The sequence below is a fragment of the Lepidochelys kempii genome, chromosome 23, assembly GCF_965140285.1.
Source record: "Lepidochelys kempii isolate rLepKem1 chromosome 23, rLepKem1.hap1, whole genome shotgun sequence".
NCBI lineage: Eukaryota > Metazoa > Chordata > Testudines > Cheloniidae > Lepidochelys > Lepidochelys kempii.
The window spans coordinates 14,407,346-14,434,021 of record NC_136402.1 but is presented as its reverse complement, the minus strand read 5'-3'; the positions used below and the strand labels follow the sequence as shown (position 1 = coordinate 14,434,021).

The following is a 26,676-nucleotide window of genomic DNA, read 5'->3' as shown; positions in this document are numbered from 1 at the left end:
GGCAGGGAAGGGGGGTACAGGGCTGGGGGGGCAGGGCAGGGGACGTGGATCCCGGCTGGGGGGGCAGGGCAGGGAAGGGGGGTACAGGGCTGGGGGGGCAGGGCAGGGAAGGGGGGTACAGGGCTGGGGGGGGCAGGGCAGGGAAGGGGGGTACAGGGCTGGGGGGGCAGGGCAGGGGACGTGGATCCCGGCTGGGGGGGCAGGGCAGGGAAGGGGGGTACAGGGCTGGGGGGGCAGGGCAGGGAAGGGGGGTACAGGGCTGGGGGGGCAGGGCAGGGGACGTGGATCCCGGCTGGGGGGGCAGGGCAGGGAAGGGGGGTACAGGGCTGGGGGGGCAGGGCAGGGGACGTGGATCCCGGCTGGGGGGGCAGGGCAGGGAAGGGGGGTACAGGGCTGGGGGGGCAGGGCAGGGGACGTGGATCCCGGCAGGGGGGTACAGGGCTGGGGGGGCAGGGCAGGGGACGTGGATCCCGGCTGGGGGGGCAGGGCAGGGAAGGGGGGTACAGGGCTGGGGGGGCAGGGCAGGGGACGTGGATCCCGGCTGGGGGGCAGGGCAGGCTGGGTGTGGTTGTGCTGCCAGAGCCAGGACTGTCCCTCCCTCCCCGTCCACACGCAGACAGACAGACGGACGGTTTCCCTGCGTGACTCAGGACAGACCGACTGTCTCAGCCCCCGCCAAGGTGTGTGGTGGGGGGAGGGGAAGAGGGAATCGGAACGTTGGGATCAGCTGTTCAGTCGTCCGTCCCCCCCCCTCCCCGGGGAGCTCTGAAATCATGGACGGGTCAGTGGAGAAACCCCCTGGCTGGCCTCTGAGGGGCGCTGCTGGTCACTGTCACCGGGCATGGGGACCAGAGGCCCCCGGTGTATCCCTGGGGGAGGGGGCCAGGGATCGGCTGAAGGCAGGGATTGGGGGTCCCCCGTGTATTCCAGGGTGGGGGCAGGGCTGGGTGGGGGGCGAGGATCAGGGTCCCCCTGTGTATCCCAGGTCAGGGCAGTGCTGGGGAGCCAGGGTTCAGGGCCCTCTGTGTATCGCAGGGCGGGGGCAGTCGGGGGGCAGGGATCAGGGCCCCCTGTGTATCCCAGGGTGGGGGCAGGGCTGGGGCGGGTGGGGATTGGGAGCTCCTGTTTATCCCAGGGCAGGGGCAGTTGCGGGGGCAGGGATCGGGTCCCCCTATGTATTGCAGGGTGGGGGCACTCAGGAGGCCAGGGATCGGGTCTCCCTGTGTACTGCAGGGCAGGGACAATCTGGGGGGCAGGGATCGCGTCCCCCTGTGCACCGGGGTTGCTGGGAGGCACCGGGGTGGGGCGGGGCGGGGGGGGCTGCCAGGCTGGGATCTGCCTGCGTGGACAAGTAAAGACAAAGCTGGGGAAGGAATGTGGGGCGGGGGGGTGGGGTGGGGGGGCCTGCGGGTGCCAAGGAAAACAGCCGTTGGAAGGGTAAATATTTAGCTCCAAGGTGACGGGGGAAGCGGCTGGGCCCTGGCTCCCCGCCCGAGGCCCTGTGCAGCCTCACCTGACACCAGGCTGGGGAAGGTGGGAGCATAGCAGCGCCAGGCGGTTCCCCTGCCCCCCAGCGCCCCGGGGCCGACCGCACGCCTGCAGCTGCCCCCGGGCGGGCGGGCAGGGCTGGAGCGGGCAGGGCCTGGAGACTGGGGCACCGGGGACAGGGACGCACGGCTCGGGGGGCTCGCTGAGCAGTTGTGCACCCTGTGCAGTGAAGACGTACACTGCACGGCTGCACACACGGCATAGATGCACTGTAGGGCTACACACACCGCACGCGGCTATAAACACTGCACAGATGCACTGCATCATTTTGCATACTGCATTGTTACATTGCAGGGCTATACATAATGCACACTGCAGGGCTCCGTGCTCCACATAGATACACTGTAGGGCTACACACTGCATAGATACACTACAAGGCTCTGTACACTGCATAGACACACTGCAAGACTAGACACACACCACACACTGCAAGGCTATACACACTGCATAGATTCACTGCAAGGCTACACACACACCATACACTGCAAGGCTATACACACTGCATAGATACACTGCAAGGCTATACACACACCACACACTGCAGAGCTATACACACTGCATAGACACACTGCAAGGCTAAACACACACCACACACTGCAGAGCTATACACACTGCATAGATTCACTGCAAGGTTATACACACCACACACTGCAGAGCTATACACACTGCATAGATACACTGCAAGGCTACACACACACCACACACTGCAAGGCTATACACACTGCATAGATTCACTGCAAGGCTCTGTACACTGCATAGGCACACTGCAAGGCTGTACACACACCACACACTGCAAGGCTATACACACTGCATAGATTCACTGCAAGGCTACACACACACCATACACTGCAGAGCTATACACACTGCATAGATACACTGCAAGGCTACACACACACCACACACTGCAAGGCTATACACACTGCATAGATTCACTGCAAGGCTACACACACACCATACACTGCAAGGCTATACATACTGCATAGATACACTGCAAGGCTACACACACACCATACACTGCAAGGCTATACATACTGCATAGATACACTGCAAGGCTATACACACACCACACACTGCAGAGCTATACACACTGCATAGACACACTGCAAGGCTAAACACACACCACACACTGCAGAGCTATACACACTGCATAGATACACTGCAAGGCTACACACACACCACACACTGCAAGGCTATACACACTGCATAGATTCACTGCAAGGCTCTGTACACTGCATAGGCACACTGCAAGGCTGTACACACACCACACATTGCAAGGCTATACACACTGCATAGATTCACTGCAAGGCTACACACACACCACACACTGCAGAGCTATACACACTGCATAGACACACTGCAAGGCTATACACACACCAGACACTGCAGAGCTATACACACTGCATAGACACACTGCAAGGCTATACACACACCAGACACTGCAGAGCTATACACACTGCATAGACACACTGCAAGGCTACACACACACCACACACTGCAGAGCTATACACACTGCATAGACACACTGCAAGGCTATACACACCACACACTGCAGAGCTATACACTCTGAATAGATATGCTGCAGGGCTATACACACTGCATAAATACACTGCAAGGGTATACATGCCTCACACTGCAGGGCTATACACACTGCACACTTCAGGGTTTTACAAATTGCAAAGATACGCTGCAGGGCTTCGCCCACTGTCACTGCACGGCTCCGCACCCTGCACGGCTCCGCACACTGCACGGCTCCGCACACTGCACATTGCATGGCTCTCTGCACTGCGTAGCTGTGCCGCACACACTGTCCCTGCACATGGCCGGGCTATAGCCCCTGCCCAGTTAACCACACTGCGTATGTGCACTGCACACACTGCCCAGCCCTGCGCACGGCCCGTAGAGACCCTGCTCACTGCCCCCCGCCCCGCACACTGCATGGCTCTGCAGGCTGCTCACTGCAAGGCAGTGGGCAGTGTGTTACCAGGACGTGGTGCACACACACTGCCCACCGCACGGCCTTGCCCGCTGCACCCTGGGGTTCAGTCCGCCTTGGGGTCCTGCCCCAGCAGCGGTCACCTTGTCGGAGGCCACCAAGCTCTTGTCCTCTGGCCCGTCTGCACCAGGGAGCATGAGCCAAATGGCTTGGGATGGGCCGACACAGGGAGGGTGGCTTCCCAGGGAGCCTGTTCAGTGGCGGGGGGGGGTGTGTGTGTGTGTCCTGACACCCTCTGCTGGAGGGGCTGGGCCCTGCTGTGTGTGTGTGTGTGTGTGTGTGTGTCCATGCCGCCCTCTGCTGGTGGGGATGGGAACTGCTGTGTGTGTTTGTGTGTGTGTGTGTCCCTGCTGCCCCCTGCTGGAGGGGCTGGGCCCTGCTGTGTGTGTGTATGTGTGTGTGTGTGTGAGTGTGTGAGTGTGTGTGTGTGTGTCCTGACTCTGCTGGAGGGGATGGGCCCTGCGGTCTGTGTGTGTGTGAGTGTGTGTGTGTGTGTGTCCGTGTCCCTGCCGCCCTCTGCTGGAGGGGATGGGCCCTGCTGTGTGTGTGTGTGTGTGTGTGTGTGTGTGTGTGTGTGTGTGTGTGTAGGCCAGCAGAGGCCGCTCGATTCGTCTGTCCTCCTGTCTTGCACAGGCTGTTACATTTCACCCGCACACGCCTCTGGTGAGTCCAACAGGTGTTTCACTAATGCATCTTCCAGAAAAGCGTCCATCTCCTGGGGCTGTGTATGTGTGTGTGTGTGTGGCTGCATTGCGTGTGTGTGTTGTGTATTATTGTGTGAGTGTAGATGTGTTGTGCATTCTGTTGTGTTGCATGCGTGTTGTGCATGTGTGTATGTGGTGTGAGTTATGATGTGTGTAGCTGGGCTGTGTCTGGTTTGGGTGTATAGGCTGGGTTGTGTGTGTTGCGTGTTGTGTGCCTATTGTGTTGTTGTGTCTGTGTGTAGTTGGGTTGTTGTGTGAGCGTAGCTGGGTTTTGTGTGTGTTGGGTGCGTGGTATTGTGTGTTACGTGCCTATTGTTTTTGGTTGTGTCTGGGTGTAGCTGGTTGCAGGATTGTGTTGGGTGAGTGTTGTATGCCTATTATTGTGTTGTGTCTGTTCGTAGTTGGGTTGTTGTGTGAGTGTAGCAGGGTTGTGTGTGTTGGGTGTGTGTTGTTGCATGTTAGGTGCCTATTGGTGTGTTGTTGTGTCTGTGTATACCTGGGTTGTTGCGTGAGTGTAGCAACAGGGTTGTGTGTGTTGCACACCTGTTGTTGTGTGGTTGTCTGTGTGTAGCTGAGTTGTTGTGTGAGTGTAGCAGGTTGTGTGTGTTGCATGTTGTGTGCCTATTGTGTTTTTGTGTCTGTGTGTAGCTGGATTGTTGTGTGAATGTAGGAGGGCTGTGTTTGTTGTGTGTTGTGTGAGTGTAGCAAGGCTGTGTCTGTTGTTGTGTGTTGTGTGAGTGTAGCAAGGCTGTGTGTGTTATTGGGTTGTTGTGTGAGTGTAGCAGGGCTGTGTGTGTTATTGGGTTGTTGTGTGAGTGTAGCAGGGCTGTGTCTGTTGTTGTGTGTTGTTGAGTTGTGTTCTGTGCTTACTGCCCCCCACCCCAGCTCTGGTATTTTGCCCTCCGGGCCCCTGGTTTTCACAGCACCGGCTGTTTCCTTAGTGACTCCCCCCCCCCCCCCGCCAGCAGCGCCGGGGCTGGGGGGGGCGGGATGATGCTGGGCGGGGGGCAGGGGGGTTGACGCCTTGCAGGAAGCGTGCCCAGCTCTGCCGGCGCCCCTCACTCCCGACCCGCAGCCCCCTGCTCGCCCAGCCCCGGGCTCCCCCCAGCTCTCCCGGTGCCCCTCACGCCCGAGGGGGGCGAGCTGGGGGGTGGCACTTCGCCCCCAGTCCAACCTCGGTGCCATTCGCAACTTGCTGGACAGAGGCACAGACAGAGCCTTTGGGTCAGGGGCTCCCGGGGGGCAGCGTCAGCCTTGGGGCTCTCCCTCCCTCCCCCCCAGCCACACTGCCGGGGGCGCCATCTGCCCCCACCCCGTGTCTCCTGCTCTGCCCCAGAGCAGCTTTCTAACCACCCCAGCCCCCTCCCCAGTGAAGTCTAGAGGGAAACTGAGGCATGCTGCGGCATTACAGGCTTCTGGGTGGGCGTAGGGGGGTGAGGTTGGGGGGAAGTGAGGGAGGGGATGTTGGAGGGTATTGGGGGGAGGGTTATTCAAAGCACAATCAGTTCAGGGTGCTCGTCTCCCCCCTCCCCCACCCCCCCAGCTGACAGAGGCCCCATATGCTTCCACCGGGGCAGGCCAGTGGCGTCCACAACGCCGAGACAAGCCCCCCCCCCCCCCCCCGCCACGGCTCCCTGGGGCGAATCTGGCCCTGTGGGAGGCTGGCCCAGGGCCCGGCTCCAGGATCCGGCCGGCCTCAGGCTGGCACAGTTTGGCTGAGACCACGTCATGGGCCAGGGCACTAGCCAGCCACGTGGCCACAGCCCCCAGCTGCGACTCCATCTCCTGGCCCCCCCCGGGAACAGCCCTTATCCCACCCCTCCCCACCAGCCCCTTTGGGGCTCCGGCCCCAGTCCAGTCCCTGCTCCCAGCGCCCCTCGCTCAGCCCTTCGGGGGACTCCCCGGATCCGTCGCCCGGGGGCTGTTTATTTGCCCGGCGGATTTGAGCTCCTCTCGCTCTGACAAGGCTGCGGAGAATAAGGACCCCTGGCGCTGGTGCCCGCCGGAGACTCGACCTTTCCCGACGGCTCCCCCTTCGCCCCCAAGGCTCCCTGGGCATTTCTCCCAGGGCTTTGAGGCCCCCTCCCCGTTGGTTCTCCATCCCGTTGGCGCCCCCCAGCAGCGGGGCATGGCGGTGATTTCCCGGGGTGCCTCTCTGCCGAGGCATTAGGCCGACACTTCTTTCCTCCACACCTGGGCCCCCCCTCTGCTCTCACCCTCCTGGCTTTACAATCCCCCCTGCAGTGGGGCGCCTTCTGCAGCTGTCCCGCCCTGGGACTGTAACTGGCCTCCCAGCCCCACCTGGACCCCTCCAGGGCCTGTGTGAGTCACCCCGCCCCCCGTCACAGCCAGTTATTCCCCCCAAGCAGCAGGGTGACCCCCCACACCCACCATGTCCCCTGGACAGCTCCAGGAGCAGCGTTCAAGCCTTTGGCACCCACCGGGGAGCCGTGAAAGTGCAGAGGGAAACCGAGGCAAGCACCGGCGCCATCAAAATAGTACAGAAAACTCCCCCTATGTTACAACCCCCCCAGCACCACCCTGGGGCATCAGGGCTGGGACTGACAGCCCAGGAGAGTGCCCCCTGCTGAGCCCCTGCCCCGCTCCTTGCAGCCCAGTGCCCCACTCTGAGCCCCCGCCCTGCTCCCCACAGCCCAGCGGCCCCTGCTGAGCCCCTGCCCCGCTCCTTGCAGCCCAGCGCCCCCCTCTGAGCCCCCCGGCCCGCTCCCCGCGGCCCAGTGCCCCCCGCTGAGCCCCCCGGCCCGCTCCCCGCAGCCCAGTGCCCCCCGCTGAGCCCCCCACCCCACTCCCCACAGCCCAGCGCCCCCCGCTGAGCCCCCCGCCCCACTCCCCGCAGCCCAGTGCCCCCCGAGCCCCCCGCCCCGCTCCCCGCAGCCCAGTGCCCCCCACTGAGCCCCCCGCCCCACTCCCCGCAGCCCAGTGCCCCCCGCTGAGCCCCCCGCCCCGCTCCCTGCAGCCCAGTGCCCCCCACTGAGCCCCCCGCCCCACTCCCCACAGCCCAGTGCCCCCCGCTGAGCCCCCCGCCCCGCTCCCTGCAGCCCAGTACCCCTCTCTGAGCCCCCGCCCCTTCCCTGCAGCCCAGCATATCCCAGTGCCAGCTGAAGGGTTTTTCCCTCTGGAAATTCACGTATGTCGCAAAGGGTTTCTTAATAATCTTTGTTGGCTGAGAAGCCCCAGCTGGGCTCATTGTGCAAGGCAGTGAAAACCAAGCCGAGCTCACAACTGAATCCTGCCAACACAACCAAGTGCAACCGGACGCAAGGCAAGACAAGGGAACCAGGTGCCCCAGAATATCCAGCACCGCTCGGCAACGCCACCCGGCACAGGGCCGCCGACCACAGCAAGAGCAGGACGTGAAACGCCCCGAGACAGGGCAATGGTGCCCGGCGCGACGGGGCGAGACAACCCGCTGCAATCCAATGGGAGAGAGAAACCATGCGATAACACACCACGATACCGAGCAACAACACCCGTGCCCCGCAGCGCCCCAGAGAATCACGTCAAATGCGGCGTCCTATTCCGGACGAGCCCAGGCCGGGAGGGAGTCGGCGGTGCAATGCTGCACCAGGAAAGGACGCGGCCCACTTCTCATGCAACGCAAGCGAAAGTCACGCAATAAAACGTGCGAGAAAACACGACAGTATAAAGCACTATCAGGCGGTAACGCAATGAACCACACGTCGCCGTAGCGCGGGGCAGAACGCACCGTAAGGAAACGCAGGTCGAATCAGGCCACAGATCAGCGCGGAAGAGAGAGGAACGCAAGGAAAAGCAACGCCACCCCAGGCCGTAATGCCACACAATCCAGGGCCGCCCAGAGGATTCAGGGGGCCTGGGGTCTTCGGCGGCGGGGGTCCTTCCGCTCCGGGTCTTCGCCCAAGACCCGGAGCGGAAGAAGCTGCGGCGGGTCCTTCACGCCAGGTGTGTTCAGCGGCACTGAAGGACCCGCTGCCGAAGAGCCGCCAAAAACTCTCCTGGGGCAAATTGCCCCATTTGCCCCCCCTCTGGGAGGCCCTGGCACAATCTAATGCAGGGGTTCTCAAACTGGGGGTTGGGACCCCTCAGGGGGTGACGAGGTTATTACATGGGGGGTCGCGAGCTGTCAGCCTCCACCCCAAACCCCGCTTTGCCTCTAGCATTTATAATGGAGTTACATATAAACAAAGGGGGTTTTAATGTACCGGGGGGTCGCACTCAAAGGCTGGCTGTGTGAAAGGGGTTGCCAGGACAAACGTTTGAGAACCAGTGAAATGCCACAGAATATAATGCGAGCAACAACAAGACAATCAAATGTCACGGAACAGAATCCGCCATCTATAAAACTCCCAAAACGAGAGTGAAATACAGTGGGAGAGAAGCCACTGCCGAGCCGGAGAACGGGATCTGGTAGGACGCCGTGCGGTAGAAGCCGCTGCCCCGGAGAACGGGATCCGGTAGGACGCCGTGCAGTAGAACCTGCTGCCGGTCCGGAGAACGGGATCCGGTAGGACGCCGTGCGGTAGAAGCCGCTGCCCCGGAGAACGGGATCCGGTAGGACGCCGTGCGGTAGAAGCCGCTGTCCCGGAGAACGGGATCCGGTAGGACGCCGTGCGGTAGAAGCCGCTGCCCCGGAGAACGGGATCCGGTAGGACGCCGTGCGGTAGAAGCCGCTGCCCCGGAGAACGGGATCCGGTAGGACGCCGTGCGGTAGAAGCCGCTGCCCCGGAGAACGGGATCCGGTAGGACGCCGTGCGGTAGAAGCCGCTGCCCCGGAGAACGGGATCCGGTAGGACGCCGTGCGGTAGAAGCCTCTGCCCCGGAGAACGGGATCCGGTAGGACGCCGTGCGGTAGAAGCAGTTGAATAAAGTGCTGCGCGATGCAACACAACGTCACCCAGGGCAATAATGCAGGAGAACACAACGCAATCCCACCACACAATACAGGCCACAATGCAGCCGAATGGGATGCTGTACAAGGCACCAACACAATATTATCACTACAATACACCCCACCCTGCCCCAGTGACATCACCCCTGCCGCACGGGAACCTTGCACGGGCCGTGCACAAGCCCCCTGGACTCAGGTTCCCCCGCCGCACAAATCCAGGACCCTCCCACACGGTGCAGGGCCCAAGATTTCACGCACACCAAGAGAGCAGGGCCCAGCCCCTCCAGCAGGGGGCGGCAGGGACCCCCCCCCCCCGCACCCTCCCAACCCCCCCCCACACACATATGGGTCGGGGCTGCAAGGACCCGGTCCCCGGCTATGCTGGGTTGGGGGAGGCTGCTCCTCGCCCGGGATGCGGGGGGGGGGCGGGCTGGCTCCGCTGATGCAAGGGATGAAATGCAGGAGTCCCAGGCCGGCTTGTGGTGGGGGGGGTTCAGTCTTGCACCACCCCCCAGGGGGACAATTACCAGGAAGCGGCTGCAGGTGCAGGCGACTGGCCCAGCCGGGTCTGGCTTAGAGGCATGAGTCAGACGGGCCTCTGGCAGGCAACCCAACCCCTCACTCCCGACCCCCAGCCCCGGCTAGCCCGGCCCTGGGCTCCCCCCCACAGCTCTGCCTGTGCCCCTCACTCCCGACCCGTAGCCCCCTACTAGCCCGGTCCTGGGCTCCCCCCCACAGCTCTGCCCGTGCCCCTCACTCCCGACCCGTAGCCCCCTACTAGCCCGGCCCTGGGCTCCCCCCCACAGCTCTGCCTGTGCCCCTCACTCCCGACCCGCAGCCCCCTACTAGCCCAGCCCTGGGCTCCCCCCCGCCCCCCACAGCTCTGCCGGTGCCCCTCACTCCTGACCCCCAGCCCTGGCTAGCCCGGCCCTGGGCTACCCCAACAGCTCTGCCCGTGCCCCTCACTCCTGACCCCCAGCCCCCGGCTAGCCCAGCCCTGCACCCCCAGCTCTGCCAGTGCCCCCTCACTCCCGACCCACAGCCCCTGCTAGCCCGGCCTTGGGCTCCCCCCACCCAGCTCTGCCGGTGCCCCTCACTCCCGACCCGCAGCCCCTGCTAGCCCGGCCCCCCCAACCGCCCCCAGCTCAAATGACAAAGGAGTCGGGTCTGCCCTGACACACAGATTCCTGGGACAGCTGCAGGCCTGCGCTGGGGCTTAGACAAACACATGGCTCATATCCTCACCCCCCGCCCGTCTGCACCCGCTCGCACCCCCCACATACCCCCCCCCCCGCTGAGTACACAGGAAGCCGGGGTCCCCCTGCGTGGGGCCAGCCTGTGACGCAAACGTCCCGTGTCACGGCAGGCCCAGGCGGCCGCAGTGCGGTGGGGCTGGCACCGGGCCCGGGCCGCGGTCTGGCCGGGTGCACGGGCAGCCGGAGAGGGGGGGGGCGGGGGGGGAGTGCGTCCGCACAGACAGAGGGGGCAGTGATCCACACGGAGACACTGACACACACACGCAGCACGGCAGCCTGGGAGCCAGGGGCACAGATACACGCCACGTGTGTGTGTGTGTGTGTCCCTGCTGCCTCCTACTGGAGGGGCTGGGCCAGGGGTGGGCACAACATGGCTCGGCCCCCCTCCGGCTCCTACGCGCTCCAGTGGCCACCTCTGGTGCTCCAATGGGAGCTTTGGGGGGGGGTACCTGCGGACGGGGCAGGGTGCAGAGACGCCTGGCCGCGCCTCCGCCTAGGAGCCGGAGGAGGGACATGTCGCTGCTTCCGGGAGCTGCTTGAGGTAAGCGCTGCTCAGAGCCTGCACCCCTCAGCCTAACCCCACGCCCCAACCCCCTGCCCCAGCCCTGATCCCTCCCTCCCTCCAAACCCCTCAGTCCCAGCCCAGAGCACCCTCCTGGACCCCCAAACAGAGCACTCACTGCTTCCCCACCCCAACCCCAATTTTGGGAGCATTCATGGCCCGCCGTACAATTTCTATTCCCTGATGTGGCCCTCAGGCCAAAAAGTTTGCCCACCCCTGGGCTGGGCCCTGTTCTGTGTGTGTGTGTGTGTGTGTGTCCCTGCTGGAGGGGCTGGGCCCTGCCCTGTGTGTCAGTCACATGGGTCCTGTGCCCTAGTGGGCCAAGCACCGGCCTGGGCCTCAGGACACCTGGGTTCTGTCCCAGCTCCAGTTGGTGACCTTGGCCAGGTCCCTTCCTTGCTGGGTGCCTCAGTTTCCCCACATGTGTGCAAGGGGGATGGTGCCCAAACCCCTCCCTTTGGCGAGCCTGGCGAGCTGTCGGGCAGTGAGCGCCAGGGATTGTGGGCATTGGAGGGGTTGAGGGGAACCCTAGGGCAGATCCCAGCGGGGGGATCCCCGAAACAGACGGGGGCCCAGGCAGCTTCTCTTTTTTCAACCACTGCATCAGCGAACCCTGCCTCAGCTTGGCATCTGTCTGGCAGGGGTCATGGGTCATGGGGAGGGCAGGGGTCACGTACATCTGCACTATAGGCTCAGGGACATAATGGGGGGTTGGGGGAGTCACTATGGGGGTCAGAGTTCACAATGGGGCCTATCCACTTACTGCTATAGGCCCAGAGGTAGGGGTCACAGTGAGGGGTCAGGGGACACTATGGGGTCAGGGTTCATGGTATAGGTTAAAGGTCATGTGGAAGTCAAGGGTCATGCACTCTAGGCCCAAAGTCTGGGGGTCACTGGGGGGGTCAGAGGTCACTGTTCTCTAGTGGAGGACTCCTCCCAGAATCCTTTGCAAGAAGTGGCCAAGGCCTTTCCTTGCAGGGGCTTCTGCAAAGGATTCTGGGTGATGGGCTTGATCCGCCTCCCTCCACACCCCCATTGCTTTGGGGTCACCTCGTACTGAGCAGCACCCCATAGATCCCGGCTGCTGGGCCCCATCCCTGCCCAGCACAAGCCAGCTTGGGTCGGGGGGGGGGGAGGGGAATGACTGGAACTGCCCCAGCCACCCCCCAGACAAAGCAGATTCGGGGCTTGGGTGCAGTGGTGGGTAAAAGGGGGCAGTGGGGGGAGGGGGAGGGAATACCCCGATCGCACGGCCACTGAGCCAGACGGCTAGGGATCCCCCAGCCCTGGGGTGCCCTGTTTCCCTGTGACACCCCCAAGCGCCGCGTCTGATCTCCCCCCCCCCCGCCCCTCAACTCCTGCCTTGGGACTGGGGGCAGGACAGCAGGATCGATTGGAGGCCATAAAGTGAGAGAGAGAGAGAAGGGTGGGTGTAGATGGATCGATGGATGGGGTGGGGGTTGCGTGGGGATGGCTGGCGGGGCAGTTGTCTATGAAAGGGGGCTGTACGGGGTGGGAGCTATATAGGGTGGGGTCTGTACGGGGTGGGGTGATGGGGCAGGGGGCTGAATGGGTTGGGGGTTGTATGGGGTGGGGTGATGGGATGGGGGCTATATGGGGTGGGGGCTGTACAGGGAGGGGGGTGCCCAGGGGGCGGTTGGTCGCTCCGGGCGGGGGTGCCTGGCACACGAGGCAGCAAGCCGGGGCAAGGCTGGGGATCGGGCCCCCGTGGCAGCCCCAGGCCCCCGTGGCTCCAGCCCCGGCCGGGGCCGGGGGATCCCAGACAGGCTGGGGGAAGCCGGCAGCAGCTGGCAGGCAGGGGCAGGGGCAGGGCGGGCGCTGCCCTCCTGGCTCCGATGACTCGTTCTGGCTGCGCTGGGTCATTTCACGCTGGGATCTGTTGGCTGGGAAAGATTGGACGCAGGTGGGGAAACTGAGCAGATAGCCAGGGAGAGAACCCAGGAGTCCTGCCCCATCCTGGACCTGCAGGAGTGTGGAAACGCGGCTGAACTGTACCCGACAACTCCCCCCGCCCGCCCCCACCGTCCCACAGCGCCCCCTGCTGGGAGAGGTGGGGCTGTGGGAGCCAGGAGCCCCCCCCCCCCCCTCCAGCCAGCCGGCCCCCCCCCCACCCGCCGGCTGACCCTGCCAGGGCTTTGTGGCTGCCTCTCCCCCCTTGGTGGCCCTGGCTGCCCTGCCCTGGCGGGTTTGTGGCCAGCCTGAGACATGACGCCGAGGCCACCCCAAAGCCCTGGGCTCCCCCCGCCAGCCCCACGCTGCCCCACCGCAGGGAGGGCCGGATGCCAGATGAGCTCAGAGCCTGGGGAGCAAGGGGGGATCTGGGGCATTTGGATCCTCAGCCCCCCCATCCCAAAATACACTGGGGGGATCCCAGACACTGAATCAGCTCTGGGGGTGCCCCCCCACTCCAACCCCCCCCAGACTCCTGGGATCCATATGAGCCCAGAGACCCCAAGTGGCCCCGATTACCCTGGGGGGCTGTTCGGCCATGGGGGGCATGGAGGTCACGTGCTCCTGACTGGCGGGGGCTGAGTCACCCCCCTAGGCTATGTCCCCCCTTTCTGGGGCTCAGCTTCCCCTGGGGTTGGGGATCCCGCATAGCACCCTCCACAGGCCTCTTGGGGCCAGTGCCCCCCCCCACAGAAAGGCTCCCCCCCATTTCACTGCTGGAACCATTCTGAGGTTCAGAGAGGAGCTGGGGGGGGCGCTGGGCAGAGCTACAGACACACAATGCAACACAACACAGCGCTGCATGCAACACAATGCAACACAATGCTGCATGGAACACAATGCAACACAACACAATGCTGCATGGAACACAGTGCGACTCAATACAGCGCTGCACAGTGAGAAACAACACAGCACAGCAACGCAATGCAACACAATTCAACACAACGCTGCACAATGCAACACATCACAGCACTGCACAGTGAGAAACAACACAACACAGCGCTGCATGCAATGAAACATAATGCACCAGAACACAGCGCTGCACAATGCAACACAACACAACACAGCACAGAACAGACCATAATGCAACTCAACACAGCACTGCCCACTGGGAAACAACACAATCCAATGTCACATAACACAGGGTAGGAGAAGACCACATACTGTCCCACAACCAAATGTGCCACACTGAAATACAGTGTAACGTGGTGTGATACAAGGGAACCCAAGACACAACACAACAGCTCAGTGGAACACAAAACAATGCTGCCCAGTACACACAGTACAGCCAGTGTTATGAAAGGTTACACAACTCAGCACAATGGCATTCAACACACTGCAGCAACACAATGCAACACAACGCAGGACAACATACAGATGCAACACAACCCAGAGGCATAACACAAAGCAAGACAACAACACATGGATGTAACTGCAATGCAACAGAATACAATAGAGGGTGCAACACAAAGCAAGACAACACAACATCATGCACAATGCAAGACAACCCAGCCAGCACCACACACAATACAACAGAAGGTGATACAGGACGTCTCAACACAACAACAGCGCAACCCGGGACCGATGCAAGCCACCGTACCCCTGGTGAAGAGGCCGCTCACCAGCCACACAGCACCACATGGGACAACTTCAGGTCAAACACAACACCAACCACAAGACAACACAACTCGGCTTGGGGTCAGGGCTTTCCACCCACGCACAGCGCTTTAGCAGGGATCCAGACAACACAACACAACACAAATTGGTGTTGTGCAGGCTCTTCCCTGCTCACTGACCCTCCCCTTCCAAAATACCCTTCACAAACTGCACACAACACAACTCAACACAACAGGGCTTGGTCTACGGTCCCGCCCTGAGAAGCGAGCCGGGCTGGATCGCGGATTGCAAAGGAGACGGCTTTCGCCCCCTGGGGGTGCAGAAGGTGGGTGTTGTGTTGTGTTGTGTTGTGTTGTGTTGTCTGCTTCGGCCGCGGAGCTGCTGGGAAAAAGGAGCAAGCGGCGCCCTCTGGTGGCTGCAACCTGGAGCCGCAGCCCGCGCGAGAGGACCGGGGGCTGGTTCGGGGTTGGTTTCTTGGGGCGCGGGGGGGGGGGGGGGGGGCGAGGCGGCAGCGTCCGTGCTGGGGAGGGACGGACGGATAGACAGACAGCCGGGACACGCGTTTGGTTTGTTAGCGTAGGGCCCCAGGTAAACCCCTGGAAAGAGGCCAAAATATCCCGGTCTGTGAGTGGTGTGGGGAGGCCAGGCTGGGCTAGCAGGGGGCTGCCGGGGGGGAGTGAGAGGCACCAGCAGGGCTGCGGGGGTGCCGGGGGGCTGGAGGATCTGGGTCAGGAGTGAGGGGCGCCAGCGGGGCTGGGGGGGGTGCCAGAGGGGCTGCGGGCAGGGGGATGGGAGTGAGGGGCACTGCGGGGCTGGAGGGCACCGGAGGGTGGCTGGGGGTCAGGAGTGAGGGGCACCAGCGGGGCTGGGGGGGTGCCAGAGGGGCTGGAGGATCTGGGTCAGGAGTGAGGGGCGCCAGCGGGGCTGGGGGGGGGTGCCGGGGGGCTGGAGGATCTGGGTCAGGAGTGTGGGGCGCCAGCGGGGCTGGGGGGGTGCCAGAGGGGCTGCGGGCAGGGGGATGGGAGTGAGGGGCACTGCGGGGCTGGAGGGCGCCGGAGGGTGGCTGGGGGTCAGGAGTGAGGGGCACCAGCAGAGCTGGGGGGGGTGCCAGGGGGGTTGGGAGTGAGGGGCGCTGGGGGGGGGTGCCAGGGGGCTGTGGGTCAGGAGTGAGGCACACTGGCGGGGCTGGGGGGGTGCCAGGGGGGCTGGAGGCTCTGGGTCAGGAGTGAGGGGCACCAGCGGGGCTGGGGGGGTGCCAGGGGGGCTGGAGGCTCTGGGTCAGGAGTGAGGGGTACCAGCGGGGCTGGGAGGGGTGCCAGGGGGGCTGGAGGATCTGGGTCAGGAGTGAGGGGCACCAGCGGGGCTGGGGGGGTGCCAGAGGGGCTGGGGGCAGGGGTATGGGAGTGAGGGGCACTGCGGGGCTAGGGGGGGCTGGGGGTCAGGATTGAGGGCACCAGCAGGGCGAGGGGGGTGCCAGGGGGGTTGGGAGTTAGGGGCGCTGGGGGGGGTGCCAGGGGGCCTGAGGGTCATGAGTGAAGCGCACTGCCAGTGCTGGGGGGGTGCCAGGGGGGCTGGGGGCAGGGGTATGGGAGTGAGGGGCACTGCGGGGCTGGAGGGCGCCAGGGGAGGCTGGGGGGTCAGGATTGAGGGGCACCAGCAGGGCGAGGGGGGTGCCAGGGGGGTTGGGAGTTAGGGGCGCTGGGGGGGGTGTGCCAGGGGGCCTGGGGGCTGAGGGTCAGGAGTGAAGCGCACTGGCAGTGCTGGGGGGGTACCAGGGGGGCTGGAGGCTCTGGGTCAGGAGTGAGGGGCACCAGCGGGGCTGGGGGGTGTGTCAGGGGGGCAGGAGTGAGGGGCGCCGGCGGGTCTGCGTCCGGGATCCCTTTCAGCAGTTGCAGGTTCCCAGAAATCCTGTGAGTTCATCACCTGAGACGCGGCAGCTCTGGGTTGGGGGGGGGGCAGTTAATGGCCCCAAATGTCCCCGAGGCTGAGAAAGGGGCGAAGGCCGGACACTGCCCCCAGCATCTCCCCTGGGAGGGGAGCGGGGGTCTGGCTGGCTCAGGGGGGCAGGGAATGAGACACGGGGCCTTTCCCCTCTAGGGGGCGCCAGCTCCCATCTGCCCCCAGGTCTGTGAGCTGCTTCCCCCCAGCCCCCCCAGCGCCCCTCACTCTCGACCTGCAGCCCCCTGCCAGCCCAGCCCCCCACGCCCAGGCCCTGGTCTCCTGGGGGCTCTAGAACGCCTGGGTTCTGTGAGGTGGGTTCCAGAACAGTGGAGCCGGCCCGGGGTCTGTCCAGGCCCCTGGCCCTGCCCCGCCTCCTGGCGCCCCCTGGTGCCCCCTGGTGCCCGCAGCCTGACCGCCTGGCGCTGAGGGTCTTTGCCGTGTGCTCCCTGCAGGGGGCGCTCCTGGCACGGGAAGGGAGCTGCCCCCGCCCTCGTCCCTGCCCCGCCCGCGAAGGGCTTGGAATGAAGACGGGCTCTGGCCCCCACCCGCCCCTGCCTCTGCTCTGCCTCCTGCTGGCGCTGAGTGTCGGGGGGGCTGGTGAGTGGGGGGCTGGCCCCTAGGGATGGGACCCAGGTGTCCGGGATGGCAGCATGAGGCCCTGGTCCCTGCAGGACCCCGCAGCTCCCAGCCTGGGGGCCAGTATGGGAGGGGGGAGGCAGCCGGGGAACCTGTGCAGGGCGGCCCCCAGCCCCAAAGGGGAGAGCGGGGAAGGGACGAGCGAGAGGGGATGGGGGGACCGAGGCGGCCGAAAAGGATCGGGGCCAGTCTCAACTCTGCCCCTCCCCCTAACAGGTGCCACAGGGATAGGCAGCTTCTTCAGACCCCTGAGTAAGTAACTGCCCCTCCCCGCCACCTCATCCCCTCCCTCCCTGCTGCCCCACAGGCCCACCCCCACATTTACTGCCCACAACTCCCATCTGCTTCCCTTCCCTACTCCTCAGCCCCACTGAATCCCCCCCTTGTGCCCCCCCTCCCCCGGCCGCCCCACATCCCCTGCTCTGGGCTAGAGCAGACTGAGGGTGCCCCCTGGGGGGGAACACAAAGAATGACCTGGACCTCAAAGTGGGCCAGGGGAGGGACAAGGGGCCTGGGAGGATGGGGGGGGGGGCGGGAGGCAGCTGGCACTAACAGGGGTGTCCCCCCCAGCCTGCACTCAGCCCCCCTCCCTGCGGAAGCCCTGCGGCGGCAACCCCGAGAGGTTCTACCCCAGCCAGTGTCTGGAGAGGAGATGCTGCCATGCCAACGGCACCTGCTACCACCGTGCCACCGATGGTGAGCGCCCCCCAGAGCCGGTCACCCCACCCCCCAGCCGGCCGCCTTCCCCGCGCCCCACCCCAGAGCCGGCCGCATCCCCGCCTGGGGCTCGGTGCCCCCAGGGCACCCCTCAGTGCCAGGCAAAGGGTCCCCCTATAGCCAGCCACCGTGTGCCCTACCCGAGAGCCAGCCGCAGCCCTGCCCCAGAGGCGGCTGGTGGATGCCGAGCTGCCCCAACCCTCCCTTTCCTTGGCAGCGCCCCGCCAGCGCCGGAATGCCGGGATCCTGGGGGGGATCTGCGTGGGGGCCGCCGGGCTGTTCCTTTGCGTCTGCGTCGCCTGGTAGGTACCGGCTGGAGCAGAACCACCCCGGGCTCCATGTCCCCAGCAGGGAGGGGGAGGAAACCGGAGCCCTGCAGTCAGGTGGCTGGAGCGTCCCATGAGCACACTCTGCCCGGACTCCTGGGTCCTCCAGCCTCAGCGCTGGAAGCGAGCCAGCTTTCCCCACACCCCAGTCTTGGCTGAGAGCTCAATGGCTGAGCCCAGCAAAGGACCTGGGGCCTGTCCCCTCTAGGGGGCACCAGTTCCCATCCAGCCCCAGGGCAAGGACTGGCTGGCTCAGGGGGATGGGGAATGGGACATGGGGCCTTTCCCATTTGGGTCACTAGATACTCCAAACCACTTCCCTCCCATGTGAGAACCCAGTTGTCTCTCCCCCGCCCCCCCAGCTCTAACCACTAGGCCCCACTCTCCTCCCATAGCTGGGAGAAAACCCAGGTGTCTGGCTCACCCCCCTGAGCTCTAACCACTAGGCCCCACTCTCTTCCCATAGCCAGGGAGAAAACCCAGGTGTCCTGGCTCCCAGCCGCCCATTGTCTCTCTGCTCCCCACAGCAGGCTGAAGGGCAGCCGGGCGGCAGGGAAGGAGGCGGGGGAACCAAAGTCAAAGTCGGATGCAGAGTTGGCTGATTATCTGATGAAGCTGCTGGAGGAGAGTGACCAGGAGGAAGAGGAGAGGATGGAGCCTAGGGAGGAAGAGCCAAAAGAAGTGGGGGAGTAGGGACAGGCTGGGGGGCAGCTGACCCACCCCCACCTGGACTGCTGCACCCCTCACACAATAAAGGGTTAATTTTTTCCACTTCTTTCCAAATCAGCTGGGGGGCACATGCTGCCCCCACGTTCTCTTCCCCCATCCAGATCCCTGAAAACACAGCCCCTGTGCTCCACCCCAGAATGGGGGCAGGGAATGGGGCATGGGGCCTTTCCCCTCTAGAGGGTGCCGGCTCCCATCAGGCCCCAGAGTGGAGACTGGCTGGCTCAGGGCAGAGGTATGGGACACAGGGCCTTTCCCCTCTAACCACTAGCCCCCACTCCCCTCCCAGAGCTGGGGAGAGAACCAGGAGTCCTGGCTCCCAGCCCCCCGCTCTAACCACTAGACCCCACTCCGCAGCGTGTGACGTAGGACAAGGAAGCACAGAACAGAGGGCCTGAGACACAAAGTGATTTAAATACAAATGAAACTTCCCTGCGATGGACAGACAGATGGACAGATGCACCTCTGCCAGGTCAGGAGAGCCAGCACCCCACCAAGCTCTGCCGTCCCAGTGCCGGGCAAGGGGTCCCCAGATACGCGGCCCCCAAGCGCAGGGGCTGGGTGTCTCTGTCCTCGGGCCAGTTCAGTCCATCTGTCTCGCAGCCCTGTGAGTGCTCTCGGATCGGTGAGGGGGTGGGGGGTGTTGGTCCCAGACGGATCCCCCATCTGACTTGCCCCCCCACAGGGCTCCGTCCCAAGAGGCATCTGGAAGAGACAGACAGTTGGTCATAAGCTGCGGGGGGGGCGGGTGCTTGAGTTGGGTGGGGGGAACATGGCACTAGGGGACGCTGTGCTGGTGGGGGAGGGGAGGTTGGTGTTCCTTCTCAGCCCTTTCGCAGGGGGCAGGGTTTGGGGAGTAGGGCAATGTGGACAGGGTCGGGGGCAGGGTTTGGAGGGGCCCGAGGGACAGGGCAGAGCTTGGGGGGCACAAGGGTGCAAGATTTGGAGTCAGGGTTTGGGGGCACAGGGGGCAGGGAGTGCAAGGTTTGGAGGCAGGGCTTGGGGGAACAGGGGGCAGGGCTTGGGGGCATATGGGATCCAAGGTTTGGAGGCAGGGCTTGGGTGCACAGGGGTCGGGGACAGGGCTTGGGGGGCACAGGGGATCCAAGGATTGGAGGCAGGGCTTGGGGGGCAGAGCGGCAGGGAGAGGATTTGGGGGCCACAGGGGGCAGGGCTTGGGGGGCACAGCAGAGAGGACAGGGTTTGGGGGTACAGGGGGTGCAAGGATTGGAGGCAGGGCTTAGGGACACAGGGAGCAGGGTGGTGGGGACAGGATTTGGGGGGCACAGGGGGCAGGGCTTGGGGGGCACAGCAGAGAGGACAGGGTTTGGGGGTACAGGGGGTGCAAGGATTGGAGGCAGGGCTTAGGGACACAGGGAGCAGGGCGGTGGGGACAGGATTTGGGGGGCACAGGGGGCAGGGTTACCTCTAGATCGTCTCCCGGGTCGGGGGCCCCTGGCTCCCGCGCACGGGGCCCAGGGCCAGCGGGCCGGGCTGGCGCCGGGACCAGCGGCGGGAGAGCTTGCGGGCGAGGCGGGCCAGGGTGCCCCCCTTGGCGGCGTAGTCGCGCCCCAGCTCCTCGGGCGCCAGCTCCAGGTTGCCCGTGTACCAGAGCACCCAGCCCAGCAGGCTCAGGAAGACCAGCACCGCCCCCGAGTAGATCAGCAGGTCCCCGAAGTCCTGGCCCCGCACCCGCAGCCGGGCGAAGATGCCCGTCAGCAGCGCCCCCATGCCCGCCCCGTCCAGCAGCAGCGCCAGGCCCAGCGCCAGGCGGCACCGGCCCAGCCCCCCCGAGGCCATGGCGGGGGGGGCAGCTCCCGAGGGGGTGAGGGGTCCGGCGTGGGGGGCACAGACCCAGCAAGGCCCCGGGCTGGGAGGCCGCAGTCAGGTGCGCTGAGAACAGGGCAGGGCGGGACCCAGCAGGTGCCGCTCCCTGCCCGGGGTTAACCCTTCCCTGCCGGCCACAGGCTGATGGGCGCGGCTGGGACGTCCCGCCTAGCTGGAGAGAGAACCCAGGAGTCCTGGCTTCCAGCACCCTGCCCCTTCTAACCACTAGACCCCACTCCCCTCCCAGAGCCGGGGAGAGAACCCAGGAGTCCTGACTCCCCCCCAACCTCTAGACCCCACTCCCCTCCCAGAGCCGGGGAGAGAACCCAGGAGTCCTGACTCCCCCCCAACCTCTAGACCCCACTCCCCTCCCAGAGCCTGGGGAGAGAACCCAGGCGTCCTGGCTCCCAGCCCTCCCCCCACACAAACACAATAGAGGGCGGGGCCTGGCTCAGTCACCCGGGTCACTCAGATTCATTCTACCTGCCGAGATCAAAGGAGACCCTGCCTACCCCTAAACCCCGCCCCCAGGTGTGCTTATCCAATCAGATGTGCGGAACGCCCCCCACTTCCTGCTCACCTTTACCTGTCCGGCCAATGAGAGCCCAGACTCTGGGGAAGGCCCGGTGGAGGTTGCTTTTAACCCATTCCTAACAGGTACGGGCTGCTCAATGTTATAAACCCAGCATGGGTGAAACCCCCCCCCCCGGAGACAACCCGGGAGTCCTGGCTGTCCCCCACCCCCCATCCCAATTCCCTCCCCTCCCCGAGCTGGGGGGAGAACCCAGGAGTCCTGGCTCCCAGCCCCTCCCCCCGCTCTAACTACTAGATCCCACTCCCCTCCCAGAGCCAGGGGGAGAATCCAGGAGTCCTGGCTCCCAGCCCCACCACCTTCTAACCATTAATCCCCACTCCCCTCCCAGAGCTGGGGAGAGAACCCAGGTGTCCTGGCTCCCAGCCCAGAGGGAGGGCTACCCCTGTTTTTCTGGACACTAACTTGGGCCATGGGACACCACCAGACTGAATTCCCTGCCCAGCCAGGCTGGTCACTTAGCCTGTCTGGGCCTCAGTTTCCCCATTCCTACAATTGGTAAAGCAGCCCTGCCCTGCCTTGTGGGTGGTGGTGGGTAAATAGCCTGCAGCTTGTGAGGCACCCAGAGGCCATGGTGATGGGGGCCCAAGGAGGCCCTGCGGCGGGGAGGAGCCTGCTGATATCACAATGCCAGGCCCCGGGTCAGAGGTTCCGGGCCGGCCCAGAGCAGCATGGGGCAGTGATGCTGGGAGCACCCTGCACTGGGGCCATGGGCCCCTGGGTGCTGGCAGCCACAGGCCCCTGCTGCTGCTGTGACATGCCCCATGGTCTCGGCCTCCTGGGACCCCCAGCCTCGACAAGCCAGCCCTGACCCAGCTAGCTGGCCATGCTGATGTATCCACCAGGTGGGCTGAGGATGGGGACTGGTGTGTAAGGGGGCCAGGACTCCTGGGTTCTCTCCCTGGCTCTGGGAGACGAGTGCGATCTAGTAGTTAGAGCAGGGGTGCTGAGAGCCAGGATGCCTGATTTCTATCCCTGGCTCTGGGAGGGGAGTGGGGTCTAATGGTCAGAGTTGGGGTGGGGAGGCTGGGAGCCAGGATGCCTGGTTTTCTCCCTGGCTCTGGGAGCGGAGTGGTGTCCAGTGGTTAGAGCGGGGGGGGGGGCTGAGAGCCAGGACTCCTGGGTTCTCCTCTCGCTGACTCCCCCACCCAGGCATCGTGCGGAGGAGTCCGCGCCCCTTCCCCGAATGCATCAGCGACTTCGCCTTCGCTGGCTGGATCCCGATCATCGGGGAGCTGCAGAGATTGCTGGGGCGGGGGGAGTACAACCCCTTGCAGCCCACCCCCCTCTTCGAGAGCAACTTCCTGCAGGTGAATGCTGCCCCCTGCTGGGGGGGGGGAAAGCAGGGCAGCTCCCGGGCGCCCTCTCTCAGCTGCTCCTTGCCCAGCAACTGCAATCCCCTCCCTGCACCTTGGCTGGGCTCCGTCAGGCCCACGGCCAAGGCCTCTCCCTGGTGGGACCGGGAGCCATGGGTTCTAGTCCTGCTGCCTGGGGAAAGGGGTGTGTGCTCCAGCTGGGGGGCTGGTGCCTGGCACCCCCCACTAATCCCCACCCCCGCCCCCTGCCTTGCAGGTGACCAAGCGGGGCGAGCTGGTGGATCTGCACAACCGTGCCAGCCTGGTCACCCTGGGCATCGCCGCCACCAGCCCCGCCCTGCTCCTGCCCGACGTTATGATTATCGCCCGCCCCATGGAGAGGCCCCAGGGGGAGCCTTTGGGCCCCAGGACAGCACACGCCCCACCAGAGCTGGAGCTGACCCGGTGAGTGCCAGCAGGGGGCACCCTTCCCAGCAGTCAGGGCTCAATGCCCCAGGGTGGTGCTAGGGGGCACCGTGCTATAGGGCTCTGTCTAGCAGCCAGGCCAAAAAAGCTGCAGGGGCCTGGTTTGTGACTCAGGGGCAGAAAAAGCCCTGGCGGCCCACCCCAGAGGTGGCTGCATCTCAGTGCTGTGTGAACAGATTCCGGGCCTACCTGCTCTAACCACTAGACCCCACTCCCCTTCCAGAGCCAGGTAAAGAACCCAGGAATCCTGGCTCCCAGCCCCCCCCAGCTCTAACCACTAGGCCCCCTCCCCGAATGGGGCTGGAACCCAGGCCTCCAGCTGACCCGCCGCCCCTGGCAGGCTGATCCCACTGGAGCTGGTGAGCCTCTACCTGCACGACATGGGGGAGCAGCGGCTGAAGCTGCGTCTGGCCACGGGGCGCGTCTACTACCTGAAGCTCTGCGCCCCCCGTGGGGAGGAGCGCCCGCTCTTTGCACGCTGGCTGCGGCTCATCTACCTGCTGAGGGCCCCCCCGGACAGCTGGGCCAGCATCCCCTCCTGGCACACCTCCAACCTGCGTGGGCGCAGTGCCAAGGTCAGCTGGGGGCAGCGGGGGGGGCACAGGCCGGGGCAGGGCAGAATGGGCATGGGGCGGGCGTGAGGTGTATGGGCTGGAGGGGGCAGAGGATGGGGGGATGTTGGACACCAGGGGGACCTGGCTGGGCAGCGTGGGGGGTGAGGGGCATGGCATCAGTGGCTGGGGAGTGGGTAGGGGCCAGTGTCTGGAGTGCAGGGCAGAATGGGGGCACAGAGTGGGGGGCAGATCCTGTTCTGCTGGGCTGACCCCATTTCTCCATCGCTGCTCCCCCATCTCTCCAGCCACCCCATAGCCAGCAGCTGCGGCCCATCCAGGAGGAGGAGGAGCCCAGGGCCCTGATACCCCAACTTGGGGAGCCCCCGGGCAGTGGGAGCCGGACCCCCAGCCAGGGGCAGCTGAGAGGAAGGCAGCGTCCGGCCAGCCCCACCACGGGGCAGCAACCCTCCACGTAGGTACTGCTGGGCCAGCCAGAGGCTGTGGGGTGCGGGGGCTGGGAGCCAGGATTCCTGGGTTCTCTCCCCAGCTCTGGGAGGGGAAGTGGGGGCTAGTGATGACAGCAGGGAGGTCTTTCCAGCTGATAGATCCCCTATGTCTCTCTTTCAGGGAATGGGGTGCAGGGAAGCATGGAGGGGCAGGGGCTGGGATGCAGGGGGACCCCATTCCCTGAAGATCAGGGAGGTTTTGCGGGGACTCTGTAGGTGGATCCCACCTGGCCTAGGGGGCTGTCCCTGCCGTCCCTCCTCCCCCATGGGCTGGGCGGTTCTGATCTGGGCTCTCTCTCTGCAGGCGGAGAGTAGGGGGACAGGGGCCCACATGCTCCACATCGCCCAGCATAGGTAGGTACTGCACAGGCTGCCACAGGAATCAGGACGCTCCCACAGCGCCCCCTACTGGCAGAGGTGGGGCTGGGGCAGCCAGGAGCCCTCCTGGCTCCCAGCCCCTCACTCCCATCCTGTTTCCCAGCAGCCCTGGTGAGACGCTCCCCCAAACTCCTTGATGGACTTTCTGGGTCCCGGGCAGAGGTCACCAGCCCCTGGACACAGGTGAGGGCTGACAGGTGGGGGTGGCAACCCTTAACCTAGGGGGCTGAGGGGGGCTGTGCCTTGGGCAGCGGACCCACGTCTCTCGGGAACGGGGGGCACGCTGGGAAAGGGTATCTCCCCCAACCAGACCCCCCCATCACTAACCCAGAGGGGTTCCCCGTCTGCCCTGCTCTTCATGGGGCCTAGGGGGCGTTGCTGAGCAAGGGGTGATGCAGCCGCTGTCTGCAGGACAGGTGTCCGTGCAGTCTAGTGGTTAGAGCAGGGGGGCAGGGAGCCAGGACGCCTGGGTTCTCTCCCTGATTCTGGGATGGGAGGGGGCTCTGGTGGTTAGAGCTGCCGTTACTCCAGGGTCCTTCCCCAGCAGGGCCCAATGTCCAGGGAGCTGAGCGCAGAGAGGAACCGTGGCCAGCTGAGCCTGGCCATCCCCTCTGGTTCCCGAAGCCCGGCAGGAAACCCGAGCCAGCGTGGATCTAGTGCCGGGTCTAGAGCCACCATGGCTCCTGGCTCCCCTGAGCGATCCAGAGCCTCCGTGGGCATGGGGCGCTCGGCTGTGGGCACCGCCTCCGTAGGCGTGGGGCGCTCGGCGGTGGCCATGGTGTCGGCGGCAGCGGGTCCATCCTGGCCAGCCAGCGCCCAGCCCTCGGAGATGGGCGGAGAGATGGAGCCGGGCGAGAGATGCAGGGAGCCCAGCACGGAGACGAGACAAGCCCAGTCGGGCTGCGCCAGCCCCTCCACGGAGCAGGGCAGGTCCTGTTCCCAGAGCCAGGGTGGATCTAATGCAGCATCCAGAGCCGCTGTGGCTCCCGGGTCCCCTGAGCGATCCAGAGCCTCCGTGGGTGTGGGGCGCTCGGCGGTGGGCACCACCTCCGTGGGTGTGGGGCGCTCGGCGGTGGGCACCACCTCCGTGGGTGTGGGGCGCTCGGCGGTGGGCACCGCCTCCATGAGCGTGGGGCGCTCGGCGGTGGCCACGGTTTCGGCGGCAGCGGGTCCGTCCAGGCCGACCAGCGCCCGGCCCTCGGGGATGGGCAGAGAGATGGAGCCAGGCGAGAGATGCAGGGAGCCCAGCATGGAGACGAGACAAGCCCAGTCGGGCTGCGCCAGCCCCTCCACGGAGCAGGGCAGGTCCTGTTCCCAGAGCCAGCGTGGATCTAATGCAGCATCCAGAGCCGCCATGGCTCCCAGCTCCCCCGAGCGATCCAAAGCCTCCGTGGGCGTGGGGCGCTCAGCGGGGGGCACCGCCTCCGTGGGCGTGGGGCGCTCTCTACCGTCCACTGCTTCAGTGGCAGCGGGTCCTTCCAAGCTGGCCAGCACCCAGCTCTCGGGGATGGAGCCGGACAGGAGATCTGGGGAGAGGAGCCAAGCCCAGCTGGGCCACACCAGCCCCTCCACGGAGCAGGGCCGTTCCTGTTCCCGGAGCCAGCATGGATCTAGTGCAGCACCCGGGCCAACCAGAGCCACCGTGACCTCCAGCTCCCATGGGCAGCCTAGTAGCTCCAGAGCTCCCAGTTTTCCGGAGCCAGCCAGCTCGCCCATGGCTGCTGCTGCACCTCCGGAGAGATCTCAACTTTCTGGGGGCATGGGGCCTTCGGAGGTCGCCACAGCAGCCCTGGCCATGGACCCCTCTGGGCAGAAAAGCCGGAACAGCTCCGGGTTGCATCGAGCCGAGAGACAGGGCAGGAGATCCAGGGAGACAGTCGGAGAAAGCAGCAAAGGCAAAGCCCGGTCCAGCTCCGGCAGCCCCAGCCACAAGAGGCCGTCCAAGTAGGTGGGGTATCGGTTAAATACATCACCAGCCTCCGGGCCCCGCCCCAGAGGGGCCGCATCCCAGTGCCGGGTGAGGGATCCCCGTATGACCAGCCCTGATGCCCCACCCCAGAGAGGCCACATCCCAGGCTCAGATGAGGGGTCCCCGTATGACCATCTCCTGTGCCCCACCCCAGAGGGGCAGCATCCCAACGCTGGGTGAGGGG

The 26,676-nt window shown here is 65.0% G+C and overlaps 3 protein-coding genes across 11 annotated transcripts; 1 reads left to right on the top strand and 2 right to left on the bottom strand.

Annotated features, from left to right (window-relative positions):
• The first annotated feature begins 604 nt into the window (after window positions 1–604).
• LOC144929746 (uncharacterized) lies at window positions 605–18,927 on the top strand. 9 transcript variants are annotated; one of them, XR_013634943.1, is made up of 5 exons: window positions 605–680; window positions 17,333–17,368; window positions 17,687–17,812; window positions 18,051–18,135; window positions 18,687–18,927. XR_013634943.1 is itself a non-coding variant. In XM_078850213.1 (5 exons), the coding sequence occupies exons 1-5, from the start codon at window positions 774–776 to the stop codon at window positions 18,692–18,694; spliced, it is 324 nt and encodes a 107-aa protein (XP_078706339.1). In that variant the 5' UTR covers window positions 696–773; the 3' UTR covers window positions 18,695–18,927. The 9 variants fall into 9 exon arrangements, 3 of the variants coding, with proteins under 3 accessions (XP_078706339.1, XP_078706338.1, XP_078706337.1); XM_078850213.1 differs by lacking the exon at window positions 605–680 and adding an exon at window positions 696–781 and having other exon boundaries at window positions 18,626–18,927; XM_078850212.1 differs by lacking the exon at window positions 605–680 and adding an exon at window positions 699–781.
• On the bottom strand, window positions 8,438–9,861 carry LOC144929738 (uncharacterized). The gene is made up of 2 exons (XM_078850200.1): window positions 9,661–9,861; window positions 8,438–9,115 (listed from the first exon to the last, which is right to left on the bottom strand). Exons 1-2 carry the CDS (start codon window positions 9,714–9,716, stop codon window positions 8,581–8,583), a joined length of 591 nt encoding a protein of 196 aa, XP_078706326.1. The 5' UTR covers window positions 9,717–9,861; the 3' UTR covers window positions 8,438–8,580.
• A 353-nt stretch (window positions 18,928–19,280) lies between the features above and the next one.
• Window positions 19,281–20,923, bottom strand: TMEM238 (transmembrane protein 238). Its single transcript, XM_073322197.1, has 2 exons — window positions 20,312–20,923; window positions 19,281–19,590 (listed from the first exon to the last, which is right to left on the bottom strand). Exon 1 carries the CDS (start codon window positions 20,683–20,685, stop codon window positions 20,314–20,316), a length of 372 nt encoding a protein of 123 aa, XP_073178298.1. The 5' UTR covers window positions 20,686–20,923; the 3' UTR covers window positions 19,281–19,590; window positions 20,312–20,313.
• Between the last annotated feature and the right edge of the window lie 5,753 nt (window positions 20,924–26,676).

What these genes read in the sequence shown, in the direction of transcription:
- LOC144929738 (XM_078850200.1), bottom strand. Translation starts at nt 9,716, where the DNA reads ATGCCTCTAAGCCAGACCCGGCTGGGCCAGTCGCCTGCACCTGCAGCC. An exon ending in GCACCTGCAGCCGCTTCCTG is followed by an intron (nt 9,116 to 9,660) that starts GTAATTGTCCCC and finishes TGCATCGCGCAG; the next exon opens with CACTTTATTCAACTGCTTCT.
- LOC144929746 (XM_078850211.1), top strand. An exon ending in CAGCTTCTTCAGACCCCTGA is followed by an intron (nt 17,369 to 17,686) that starts GTAAGTAACTGC and finishes TGTCCCCCCCAG; the next exon opens with CCTGCACTCAGCCCCCCTCC. An exon ending in CTACCACCGTGCCACCGATG is followed by an intron (nt 17,813 to 18,686) that starts GTGAGCGCCCCC and finishes TGCTCCCCACAG; the next exon opens with CAGGCTGAAGGGCAGCCGGG.
- TMEM238 (XM_073322197.1), bottom strand. Translation starts at nt 20,685, where the DNA reads ATGGCCTCGGGGGGGCTGGGCCGGTGCCGCCTGGCGCTGGGCCTGGCG.